This window comes from Anthonomus grandis, chromosome 3, assembly GCF_022605725.1.
Source record: "Anthonomus grandis grandis chromosome 3, icAntGran1.3, whole genome shotgun sequence".
In the NCBI taxonomy this organism is placed as follows: domain Eukaryota; kingdom Metazoa; phylum Arthropoda; class Insecta; order Coleoptera; family Curculionidae; genus Anthonomus; species Anthonomus grandis.
Window position 1 is genome coordinate 22,096,513 of NC_065548.1, and position 14,028 is coordinate 22,110,540.

A 14,028-nucleotide genomic window follows, 5' to 3' on the forward strand; every position below is an offset into this window, starting at 1 on the left:
AGTGAAATGTTTGTAACAAATCGAGTTCGTAACTCCTGCAATCGCAAAAATCAGTCTTGATTATCGGTTGTCAACCGATTATGTTTCTGTCCTGGTCCCTTCTTTGGTTGGTGTTAGTCTCCCGATATCGTGCCAGTGCTTTGGATACCGTAGATTATGCCACTCCGCGTCGAAGAGCTACTTGAACTTGCGACAACCCTTATTCCGCATTAATTTTTATTCTCATTAATGTTTTGGGCCATTATAGACTACAAGTATATGTAAAAAAGTTTAATGTTTTCAGTACTATGTACAACTGAAACTACACACATATAACTGGCAAAAATGCGCTTTACCGAAATTAGGTTTATTTACAATTTTTTTTTTATAACAATGCACTAATGCCAGTATTTATTTATTGCATACCTTAAAAATGTTTTAGAATTTATAAAACGATGTAAAGGCACATTTTAAAGGCATGTGTAGACTTAAAAAATTTTGTCTGGCCGATTTTTAAAATTATGCAGTAATTTTGCGGTGTATTGTAGTATTATAACTTAATAGAAAACTAAAGTCATCGGAATCTGCGGATTTACGGTTTAAATAATATTAATCCATAATAGAAATTATCTACAGCATATACAGGGTGTTTGGAAGGTGAGTAGCCAAACGAAAATGGTGAATACGTGAGGTTACTGGCTATTTAAAACGCATAGTATTTTTTTGTTTTTCCTCAAATTTAAGGAGTAATATATTTTTCCCTTTTTTTATTAGATTTTCCCCGTTTTTTTACTTTAGCCTTTAATTTTTCTCTAATTTTTGGCCAAAATGGCGCACAAGTAATTTTATTTTAAAGACTAATGTTGTCTCATACAGATTTAGGCAATAACTGAGAAAAATATTTAAAGAGAAACTAATAGTGGAGTAACAAACTTCCTCAAATCAATAGAAAAAAAATGTTATGTCAACTTTACAATGGAAAAAAAATAATAAAAAAAGTTGTGTGGTTTTAAAAAACTTCTCTAGTTAATAGTCTTTGGAATTGCATTGTCTAGGTGCTCCCGGATCGCCAATCTCCAGTGCGCTGGGCACCCATCGTGTTGGAACGTCATTTGTTCTTCATTAAGAAAATTTGGAACCCCGTTCAAGAGTTCGGGCAGATCATTTAATAAAAAAATTAGATAATTATCCCCATTCAAATTATCAAGTAAATAATGTGGACCAATAAGGGTATTACCAATTAGGCCTGCCCAAACGTTTACTAAGTATTTCCTTTAAAAGGACACGACTTTCTTCATTTTTGGGTTTTCTTCTTTTGGGCCCAATAATGCAAATTATGAAAGTTAGTAATTCCTCCTTCCTTCCTTCCTTGAAAACTTGGATTTATCTGTCCACAATATGTTTTTCAAGAAATCGCGGTTATCCACGTCCATATGTAGCAGGAGGCGGCAAAACTGAATGCGTCTTTGGTAGTCGTTTTCTTCAAGATCTTGCACGGGCGTGTAATAAAAGGGATGCTTTCCGTTGGCATGAAGAACAGGCCGGACCTTCCATAAACTTAGGTTAAGATTGGCAGCTACAGTCCGGATGCTCGTTGTGGGATCTTCGTCAAAAGCTTCCAGAATTCGTTCGTCATCAGCAACATTACGTTGCCTGCAAACTCCAGGTTCACGGCGATTTAGACTACCAGTTTCTCTTAAGCGTCTAAAGGTCGTTTTAAAAGTATAACGATTAGGTTGGCGTCTATTGGGAAAACGCTCTTGGTAAATTCTTTTTGCTTCTCGTCCATTTCTACCAGCTCTACCATATGCCATTAGGATATCGGCTTACTCTTCGTTTGTATAGGCACCAGCCATAGTAGGCAACAGTAACAATAAAACAAAGTTAACGAAAATGAACAAAACTTAACGAAAATGAACAACAAAAACAATATGCGTAGAGCGGAGTTAAAAATGCGTAAAGTAGCGGCGAAAGACAAGTCTCGAATAAATAATACTCGTATTATGGTTAGTGACAGGTAACAGTTTAAGATAGCGGGGCACAAAGGGAGTGTCGCCAAATGATAAAGGAGATTACAGGGTAACAGGTTTAGCTATGTTAGAAAGAGGCATAAGTTTATACCTGCTCAATTAGGTTGCTTTCAAGAAATTGGTTCACGCGTTCTTGAAGACAAACTTATTTGTTTTTTGTAAGTTACCTAATTATTTTTGTTACATGTGGCATATCGCTAGAAAGACTATTAACTAGAGAAGTTTTTTAACACATTTTAAAACCCCACAACTTTTTTTAATTATTATTTTTTCTATTGTAAAGTTGACGTAAATTTTTTTTCTATTGATTTGAGGAAGTTTGTTACTCCACTATTAGTTTCTCTTTAAACATTTTTCACAGTTATTACCTAAATCTTTCTTTTATGGTTCTTTTTTGTCTATTCTTGTTACCTTCCGTCGCATGCCAGCCAAATTGCTTTGCCATTTTTTGTTTCTACCCTTTTTAGTTTTAGTTTTGTTCTTTTTTAGGTTAATTAGGATTTTTTTTTTGTGTTTATTTATAATGTTTTCAAGGCCTGTTTCACGCAAATTGCGCTATCGATTTTATATAATCGCGAAGCAGTTCCTTTTACCAGAAATTGTCAATTTTATTTTCTCATGTAGCTATAATTATATTTATAACTATTTTTTTGGTAATAAACTTTTTTGACTTTGACTTTGACTTTGACTTTGACTAAATCTGAATGAGACAACATTAGTGTTTAAAATAAAATTAATTGTGCGCCATTTTGGCCAAAAATTAAAAAAGAATTGAAGGTTAAATTAAAAAAAACGGGGAGAATTTTATAAAAAAAGGAAAAAATATATTACTCCTTAAATTTGAGGGAAAACAAGAAAATACTATGCGTTTTAAATAGCAAGTAACCTCACCTATTCACCATTTCTGTTTAGCTACTCACCTTCCAAACACCCTGTATTATTGTTTAGTTCAAAAACAACCGCTTAAAATAAAAAAAAAACGAAGCGGCGTTGAAAAGTTGATTTAATATACCCTTTCTTATGAGGTATCACTCGACAAGGATTCGAGTGATACGATTCCATATAAGTTCTTAGGAGAACTGCTCAAGACGTTCAAATAGCAAGGTCAAAAATAGACTCCAAATGACCCCAAACTTCAAACCTGTGCACCGTGTTTCACCATTTTAAAATAAAACCATTAAAGAAATATGAATTTTATGAGACACTTTTGAGTAACCCACTATATATGTAAATTAACTCTTCCAGATATTCTTCTATTAGTCCCTTTAACATACGACAACGGCAGGAAATGTATTAGTGATTCTATTACCGTGAATTGGTAAAAAATATATTACGACTAAAAGTTTAAGCCTTGAAACCCCCAAAAAAATAAATCTTATGTACCAAGGGAATCTGTTTTCCATTAAAAAGCTAACATTTTATTCAACAACATTAACCGGAACAAAATAAAACTTCTATTCAAATTTACCCCTTAGTAATGGCTTTCGGAAAAAGGTTAGCACGTAGTAAAATAGATTTTCGATACTCCAAAGGGGCCCTAAAAGCTTAAGGGTGTATTGCACCTCTTTGACAACAGCCCAATGGCCTGGGTAAAATAAAAGCTCGAGTTAAAAACCTTAAAAGCTCAAAACTGAACAAAGTTAAATTCGTTTAACCGAAAAAGAGCCGTGTCGCTGTGCTATGAGCTTGTTTTGTAGAAACGAGTTCGATTCCGTTTATTTGTTTCGGAGTTTAACCAAAATTATATCCATGTTTCTAAATGTTCTACTCGTAATACAAAATAAAAACAAGTTTATTATAGTTTAAATAGGACATTAATTAGTAGTTGCAGAGATTCTTAATTTTTAGAATACTTTCATAAATATATTATAAAACAATAAAATTAAATCTTAAATAAAACCCTAAAAATCTTATCAAGTTTTATTAAAGTTAAGACGCAATATCCTACAGACTTAAAATATTAAATCATTAAGAATTCTCTATGGCAGGGAAAACCATTACCGGCCTTTGCCGCGCTTATTTTAGAGACATTATAAGTTATGGAAACAAAAGATACCAGCCTATTTTTTTTTGATAAATTATGAAAAATTAATTTATAATAGAGACGGTTGAAATAGGAGATTTAAAATTAGAAATAGATGAGTCTTTAGTTTTCAAACTTTGGTATTGAATTTTTTGTTATAATTGATGGAATTCTTTATTAAATTATAATTTATATATAGAAAATCATAAAAACATATTTTAATTATTGGGGCGAAAATGCAAAGCAAAATATTATGATATACGATTTTTCTTTAGGTAATAGAGGTTAAGTCTAACTAAGTACTGTTCTTTAACCTTAAACTGTAATCATTCATTCATTTACTTCGAGGCTTTTCATTTTCTGTTGGGCCTATAATTTTTCTTTTAACAGGGATTTCAAAGTGTCTTTGTTTATACGTTTTCTATTTTAGATCGTTCAGTTATTGATCTGGTAGTATAGCCCCTGCTTAAAAGTCAATATTTTTTTACTTCTAAAATATTCCTTAAATTTCGTCATTTAGGTCTTGTCTAGTATTTCTAAATTATGTCATGGATAGTTTTTATTAGCTTTTCTTTCTGATGCTTAGCTCACCTTTATCCTCTACCTTCCTCGTTTATCTTTTGAGTGGTGGAGAAAAGGAGATGAAATTAAATCTGATATTCTAGCTCCAAATTCTGAAGTATATGCAGAATTCTTAATTAAAATTTTTGAAAGATGTGTACTATCAAAAATAGAAGGATAAGTTCAAAAGATTGATCCATGATCAATTAAGTTCCAGGATATCTTCTTATTTTGTAGACTAGAGGCATCCAATTTTCTCTTTGATCTTAAATGCTCACTGCTACGACTTTTGTTTCTACATTTAATATAAGCGGTGTATTATATATTTGTTTAAAGCTGTGGTTTCACAAGTTGGATGCTTTCTTTTTTCATCTTTGTTATAATTTCTAATATTCACACTCTACTCTCCAGATTTTACAAATTTTAATAAAGTCTCTTACTTATTAACTTTCTTTTTAGATAAGACACACCTAAGCCTTTTTTTGATCATAGCCTAAATTTTATATAATTAATCGAAGCTATCTTGGGCCAATGTACAGCATGCTATAATATTGATTCGATGTATATGGAAATTTTGTTTATCGGCTTTTTTGTCTTCGTTTATTCATATTTTTCTTCTTCTGTAAACTTGAATATAATTATTACGAAATTAAGTAATTCCAGGCTAAAAATTTCAACCTTCAGTACAACTGTCTAGATATATTTAAGTCAAAAAGTATGCAATGTCAAAGTATTAAAACTAAAGTATTTACTCTTTCTCATTCCAACTTTATACTTAATTTATTTTTGAATATGGTTAAAGAATATAACAAAATAAAGTAATAAAAACTGATCTGATAGTAAAATATCACGAAAACTGAAGCTTATTTAGAGCAATAAATACTTATAAGTAGAGTTATAAAGCGCCAATGAACAATCGCAGCAGCAATCCATTATTTATAACTGCATTACAAAAACCTTCAAAGATATTTTGGAAAAATGAAAATGAATAACGATACTTATAATCATTTCACTTACCATGTTCATTAAAGTTAAAATATAGGTTTCAATATCTCCATCTTGATGAAACTCTACCATGCTACCATCAGCAACAATAGCGGTTTCTACAAAGTGTGGCTGACTTACAGATCGCTTGCTCCTTTGCGCTGAATTTACGTGTTTATACTTGAGCTTCTTCCACTGAGATTGATCAACATTATTTAATTTTACTTTATTCTGAATTTTGTTATGCTTGTGCTTGCGTTCTTGTACTCTCACTTTCCCCATCTGTTTTTGCCATTCGATTCTAAAAACAATATATATAAAATAATTGGGTTTTATAAGAACAAAAATTAAACTTACTGTGTCCATCTTTTTGGTTCTCTCGTTCCACAGTTTGACTGATTATGATTGTATTTCTTTCGTTTCTTTTTTCGTTTTTTCTTTAGAGTAATATTTTCTGGTAGGCTGTTTATTACTGCGGATCTTTTATATATCAGATGTTTATGTCCAGGAGTAATGATTTGATCAGGATGGTATGAAGGTTCGACAAAGAATTTTCCATAACTGGTTTGGATCGTGCCTGCCTAAATAAAGACAAAATACAATTAGTAATGTTTTTGTTCAAACTCAAATTTGCTATATGTTATGTAAGTAAACTATAGGCTGACATTGGCTTCATATGATCAAAATTAATGTTACTAAATTGCAAATTTATAAAAAAATATTCTACCCAAAATTATTAAAGTTTGGTGTAAATAACACTGTCCAAAACCTATCACTTAAATGACTGCACAAAACTTCAAATCTTCAAAATAATATTCTAATAATAACCTATCATCTCAGCTTAATTATTTTTGGCCGTTAATCTTTAGCATGTATATAAGTTTATTTTATAGAAAGAGTTCAAATAAACAAGTGCTTCTCTATGTTCCAGTAATAGAATTCTTTCAAAACCAATATTTTACCGTTGTCTGGCAGGATATTAATATATTTTTTCTGTTAGAAAATAAAAATCTGGATTTTAAAAGTAAATACACCTGGAGACCTTAACATATATTTTACAGCATAATTCTGCAATACTATAAGTTTATGATGACTCTTTTGACTTTTATTTCCTCATATGATAGATAGTCAAATAAGACAAATTCGAATTAACAAATGAATAGTAAGCTATTCTGCATTGAGATGTTATTATGTACATACTTAGCATTTCCAAATTAAATTTCATTTATGGTCAAAAGTTAAAAGTGCTTTATTAGTCCAAAAAATATACATATTTCATTGATAAGGGTATAAAACTAAGCTAAAAGTAAGAGACAAAGCTAAAAAATATAAATAAAACAGACTTAGCACTATATATATAATAGAAACACTATAAAAAATACAAAAAAATCTAACACATACTATCTATCACTATGTCATCCCGATAGAATTCCTCCATCTTAAACAAGGCTTATTATAAAGCCTTGTTTAAGATGGGTAAATGAATATGCAATTTACGTCCCCATGATTATACAATCAATGGTCTCTTAGCCAATGCTGTTCTTGGCTTGGGCAAAGGTAAATTGGAAGCATGTGGAGTCATATATTGTTGGTTAGTGCTTTTGATTCGAATACGGTTTTTAAATATAAGGGATGAGGTTTCCAAAATAAAGAGAGATGTCGATGATAAAATCCTCAGAGCCACAAAATAAAGCTTACAACATTCTCTCTGATTGATGGTAACCAGAAATCTAATTGCCTTTTTATGAAGATAAAACCAAATAGTTAGGAGACCGCGGTTAGTCCCACCCCAAAATAGAATGCCATATTTAAGATGCGACTCAAACAGGCTAATGGTGCAAGATCCTCACACAATTCATTCGTAATAGCTCTTATTGCAAAGCAATCTGATGATAAATTCTTATTTAAGTGCATTATTTGCTTTTCAAAGTGCAGCTCGCCACCAATTAGAATGGCAAGAAATCTTGCTACTTTTAGGTTTGGCAGGCGATCCTCCTCCAGGCGCAAACCACCTACATCACATCTAAGTCCAACAACATGGTTCTTACTCACATTCAAGGAAAGCCGATTGGAATTAAATCAATCTTAAACTACCCTAAGGTCTTGAGATATCTTGTGTTTTAAATCTGTTATACCCACTCCCTGCTACAGTAAGGAACTATCATCATCAAAGAGCGTAAAAATGCCAGATATGTTCAGGTAGACTAGATCGTTTATATAAAGGAGAAAGAAAACTGACCGAATCCTGTGGGACTCTACATTTGATTCTACATGATGGTTTAGTGAAGAAGACCTTAATCCAGAGTTTACAGCGAGCTGACAATGACCTTCAAACTAAGATAGAGCGACGCCTCGGAAACCCGTATCTCTCCAGCTTAGACAGCAGTATTTCCACAAAAAATGATCCACAAAACCGAATGCTTTGGATAGATCCAAAACGTCATCGCCAATGTGTTCCTTTTATTCAGGATAAAGTTAACCGTTTTTAAACAAGTGTCATGTTAGTGGCCAAATCACAATAGAATTTGTTAAGATTATCGGAATCCATATCAGTTGCTGCCCCTGGCTACAAACTTGTTACGAAATTGATTTATTATTCCCAACTTTCTTTTTGTTTATTTTTTACATTAAAAAAACCTTCTACTAGTATGCATTTTTGGCAGTAGCAAATAAATTGAGTGATTATCAGTAAATTACAAAAAAAATTAAAGAGTGAAGATTTTTAGCAGATTACGTCCGTATTGGCTAGGATTTATGATTTTTGCTTTTATGCCTAATTAGGCGCATAGAAAATGATTTATTTAATAAATCATACATACATGATATACCAACAGCTATTTTCAATATTCAGGGTGAGTTGCGAGAAATGCATCAAACTCCAGGTGAGTATTATGCACCTAAAAATTATTAAGAAAAAAATCATATGTTCGTATTCTCATTTATTTTTCGAATATTTAGCATAATTACAAATAAACAAAATTTCTGGTTTTAATTATAGAGCTGTTTTTGACAGATTTTTAAAAATATGGCCTCTAATCTCTAAACATTTTACATCGTCTGCAAAGGGCATTAGTTGCTTTACTAAGTGACTCATGTCTTTCTTTAACAAACACTGGCGCATTTGTAATATGTCAAATGAGTGTCTTCCAGGTGTCGACTTTATACATCTTATTTTTAAACCAGCCCCAAATAATAGTCTAGTGGTGTAAGGTCTGGAGATTGGAGAGACTTGAAAGACTAGAGTCTGGTACATTCTGATGTTTAGTGAAACTTCTTATAATAATGCTTTTAACTCATTTCGCAAAAAAAATAAAGAGTTCTCACCTGTGAGATGAGTTTCTAAAATACGTGGGCCAATTTAATACCTATAGTCCATACCACACCATAAATTTACCGAATGCTAAAAAGTAGTTTCAACTATTGCGTGTGGATTTTGGTCTGATCTTATATGAGAGTTCTGAGTATTATTGATGCTATCATAACATAATGTTACTTCATCAGTAAAAAGTATACTTGTTACAACAGGACAATTATAATTCATTCACCATTGCATACGCCTAACATAATCTAACATAAGCTTCCGATTGTAAGTACTGTACTAGCTGTACAGGGTAATTATATAGGCTTTGCTCATGAAGCGTGTTAAATATTCTTTTTTGTGCAATGACCAATTAAGCAGTAATTCTTAGTTAGCTGGTTGTTCTACTTTATGCAAGATATGTTCTACTTGTTCTAAAACTTGTCTAGTGGCTCGTTCAGATGTTATGTTAATACTGGGTAGAGATACGGTCTCGCAAAGTTTGTTAAAAACTGTAATAAATAGATTTTTGCCCGGATTTTTCCAGTGTGAAAATCGTCGATGGTATTCCTGAACATCAGCTATAGCATTCCCATTACAAAAGCCGTAAATAAAAACCATATTTGACTATTTTAAACCTTAATAGACGTGTTGCTTTTTGCTTGCGTGAGCTCATATTTTTTGTTACATAAGGCGTGTAAATAAACTTTAATAATCTATTAATTACTTATAGTAGCAAAGAAATACATACTTGTATCTTGCGATTATCAGATCTATTAGATTTTTTACTTTGATGACCTCAAATCATTATTTATTTTCGAAGGAACATTGCAGCCTAAGATACTCCTTTCCCTATCTAAAAATAAGTCTTTGTCACTGACTCTTGTTCTGAGAGACTGGATACTGAACACTATACATAACTCAAAGATTTGTCTTTGTCTAAATGGTTTATTATAGTAAAGATATTTTTAGTTTTCAAATAGAAGATATTATCATGGTAATTTTGATCTCATCCGCAGTTACTCTATATAACTGACTTGATGTAAAATTTAATCAATTTGATAAATTTTTTAGCTAAAAAATTCAGCTGCTAACTCCTCAACTTTTATTTTCCCTTGCTTTATATCATATAGTAGCGAATATTTTGGCTCCCCTATGATATGTACAAATTCGTCAAGCTCTTTCTTATTCAGTATATTGATCCGCTTATATCCGCAGATATACTTCACCTAAATTCGGCTTCTGCTTTTATTAGTCCCGGATAATCTTAATTAACATCCCACCCTTTTAAAAGTCGATCCATATTAAACATTTAACATTCATCATCAAACCTTCCAAATCGTATAGTAAAGTTGAACAAACATTTTAGAATTTTTGTTCTGAAAAATCTCTATGCGTGATTTAATCTTTGATATTTCTGTGGTTTCGGTGAATATTATTTGTAATCTATACGTGATCCTTAAATTAATTTTTTTCTTGTGATTTTAAGATTAAGATTGTAAGTCGTTTTTTAATTCGTAAGCTTTGAAAATATTGATCACTTTTGAGATTAGTGTTGGTAGATCCGCAACATTATCTATTTGTTTTATAATTTTTAGAATTTAATGAGTTTTTTTGTAGATAGTCGTAAATAGTGACAAATTACATCGAAGTAAAAAAAATATGTGAACATTAAAATTATTACCAAGAAAATCTAAGCTGTTCAGTAAATAAAGAATATTTTTACTAACAAAAACGAAATCCAAATGAAAAGGAAATGATCAGTTTAATTAATTGATATTCAATAAGGTAATATTCGGAGTGGAAAAGCTTTATCAAGAGCTAAAAGAAGAGAGAATTGACCACCCCAACTAGTCGGTTAAGAGTAGAATTGACGTAGAATTAACCCATAAAGTCATAAATAAAAAAGTTGCTGTGTCTCGAGAAACCGCTTTCCTATACGTTTCTATTTTTTTTACATAATTAAAAACACATTTTGCTTAAGTTTTTCTCAAATATTATAATTAATCATTTTTAATGGAGATTTCCCTATAATCAGCCCCCGAGCAAGTAAAACCGTAAATTTCTCATTGATTCGATCTGAAATTATCTGCAGGTTGAAAGACGAGCTAATAAGAATTGGCTTGAAGGCAGAGTATGAAATGAACCTGTAAACGGTTAAATACACGACTCAAATCATCCTTAATCGTGAGCGGCAATCTCCTCGATAATAAAGAAACAATTTATGCTGCTTGTTAGGTGGCAATTAGAATAATTGGAGCCTTTAATATTCTGTAATATGAAAAGCCGCTATAGGGAAAACTATAGTCTGTAAGCTAAAAGAAAATTGCATTGTTATTTTTTTTCTTATATGGGAGACATTGGTAGTCGTGCACTTTTCATTTAATCTATTCGTGTTTCATGATTTATGAAGTTGCGTAAATAAATGCCTCTGCCGCCAATAACGTCAGATATAAGTGCTCTTCGTTTTGAATATTAATGACTGCTACCTCGTATTGAAATGAGATACGATAAAGAGCGGGAATAAGAAAGGGACAGGTACAAAGAAATGACCCTCTTAAGGGAGTGCCATTGTCGGACGGGGAAAGCGTTTATTAGAAATGGTGGAAATATTTTCGTATTGGAAAGCATGCCTTGAGGGTTCCTGTATCTGAGAGTTTACCTTGAATACTTATAGAGTCCCTATTTTATCATGTTTATCAACTTAGAGGACAGGATCTTGTACGTTATTTATTTGAGACACAAAAATATATATAAATATATATAAATAGATAAATCCATTACAGTATACATTATTTAAATATCAACTTGCTATATTATATATGTAGTAAGAAAAAATAGAAATAAACATTTTTTTACTAAAGGTCACCAACAGTTAACTAATTTAGGCATTTTGAAAATAAAAAAAATCTATATTGTGTTCGGTAATCTAAGTGTTAGAAGAAGTGTTAGAAAGTGTTAGAAGACTTTAGCATTCTATAAATTGATGAAAATAGTGATTTATTGGCATGCTGAATTGGTATATAAAAAAGATAAGAATGCCTAAATTGCGTAGATGAAACGTTGAATAATATGTTGTACCAACTCAAGGGAATAAACCCTTTTATTTAATATTTATGTAAATATATATTTTCCACTAGTTTCCTCCTGTTTTCAAAAGTTAATAATTTAAAACGAATTTTTATCTTTTTTAGTTTTAGTATTTTTCTCATCTTTTATATGGTAAGTAGCTATTTTTAAACTTTTCTTATAGGATAAACTTTTGTGAAATTCAATTTACACTCTTTCAATTCTATCTTTATAAGGGGAGTAAACAGGACTAGCTTTATTATCTATAAGTAAATTCCAGCATTGGTAAATATTTTAGAACCAATAGTAATTAGCATGTCTATAAAACAGTCGTTTATAGTTAAATATTATACTGAGGTCTTTCACTTTCTGAACTCTTCTTAGAATTGAGAATATGATTAAGTAATTGTAAATAATTTTGTTTTTATTTTTTATGTAAGAGATTTATAGACAATAGCATTCTTATAAATTTGTTAGAAGTCTACGCCTTAAAGCTTATCAAGGTGTGTGAAATCTTCTTTTATTATTTATGGATCCAACCGATCTAAGAATTTTTAGATAATCTGCAAAGAAGTAAATTTGCAATAATGAAACAATTGAGAAATATTATTTATATATATAGTAATAAATAAAGCTCCAAGATAAGATCTTTTGAGTTTTCTAAAGGTTTTTAAAAATGTTTTAGAAACAAGAATATTAAATATCTCGATAGAGTAGTAGATAAGCATTTATGTAGGGATAAGCAAATAGTCCACATAATATCCCATATCAGCTATGGTACTTAAGCAGTTTGGAAGTAATTGGCAAAAATGGGTTAAAAATTATTTACGACCAAAGCTATTTTTTAACTGATATATTCTGCAAAGAATTATATATTTATTAAATCCTAATGCTTATAAATAAGTGAAAAATAGATTTACAGCTAATACTACATTAGCAAAATACTAGGTTTAAGAAAAACTGTATGGTAGTTCCCTTAACACAAAAAGAAAATAAGGCACATATTTTTTCAAAAAATTTCTTTGAGGATTTAGAAACAGGCTATTCTAGAGTTTTTGTGAATTGTTACGAGAGTAAAAACGTGTGCCTTGTGTAATTCTATTCTATGGTTATGAGCCTCCTGGCTTGTTCTATGGTGTCACGTTTCGCTGTGCTATATTTTATAAGAATTTCTACCGGTAAGTTAGTAAATTAAATTGTTTTAATAATACGTAGATTTTTCATTATATATGCATGATAATCTATGTATCTGATAGTTTCATTTTATGCAGCGTTTCATTTTATGTTGGGTTTGTTTGTTGTTTCATAACCTCAAAATAAGTTTTATTGTGCTACAGGTTATAAGGCCCGGGCCTTATTTTCTGCAAAGCATTGAAAAAAGGCTTGGGCTTTATTTTCTGCCGCCATGAATACACGTATTCATTAGATTTATTTATTCTTTTACAGAAGATGGGTAAAAAAGGCAGAGGGATAGGGGCAAAGTGGGATGAAGAGATGATGAGAGAGGCATTAAATTATATTACCGAGGGAAAATCTTAGCGCTGGGTGGAACAAAAATGCGGAATACCCAGAAGAACACTTAGAAACCACACTAAATCACAAAGCGTGAAGAGAAAACTAGAAAAAAAAACAATTTTAATCGATAATGAAGAGACTGATCTTGAGAATAAAATAATTCGGCTAGCCGATAAAGGTTTTCCGCTTATTCCAAAAGCATTAAGAAGGTCTGTGTTCAGGTGTGTTGAGAAAAAGAAAATTAAGCATTGCTTCAATCAGGAAAAACGTCTCTCTGGTAGGGAGTGAATAAGGACTTTTCTAAAAAATCATCCAAGAATATCAAAACGTCGATCTCAATTCATGACTCTAGTAAGAGCCCAAAAATTAAATCGTTTTATCGTAGAAGATCATTTCAAAAAACTAGGAGATTTGTTAGAGTGCACTCAGTTAAAAAATAAAGAACCAAAAATTTATAATATGGACGAGAAGGGTTGTCGCTTGACTCTTCACTACTTGCAGGCTTTAAGGCCCAGAAGACAATTTTTTTAATCTTCGCGCCCCGACTTATAAGTATGATTATTTTGTGT

General features: G+C 31.2%; 1 protein-coding gene across 5 annotated transcripts in view; it reads right to left on the bottom strand.

Moving 5' to 3' along the window:
- The window catches only part of LOC126733789 (A disintegrin and metalloproteinase with thrombospondin motifs 7-like), a 198,213-nt gene that overhangs the window by 68,200 nt on the left and 115,985 nt on the right, over window positions 1-14,028 (bottom strand). For all 5 annotated transcript variants that reach the window (XM_050437190.1, XM_050437193.1, XM_050437192.1 and 2 more), the window contains exons 4-5: window positions 5,935-6,158; window positions 5,611-5,878 (exon numbers count right to left, since the gene is read on the bottom strand). In XM_050437190.1, coding sequence (XP_050293147.1) covers window positions 5,611-5,878; window positions 5,935-6,158 — 492 coding nt within the window. The remainder of the gene's footprint in view (window positions 1-5,610; window positions 5,879-5,934; window positions 6,159-14,028) is intronic.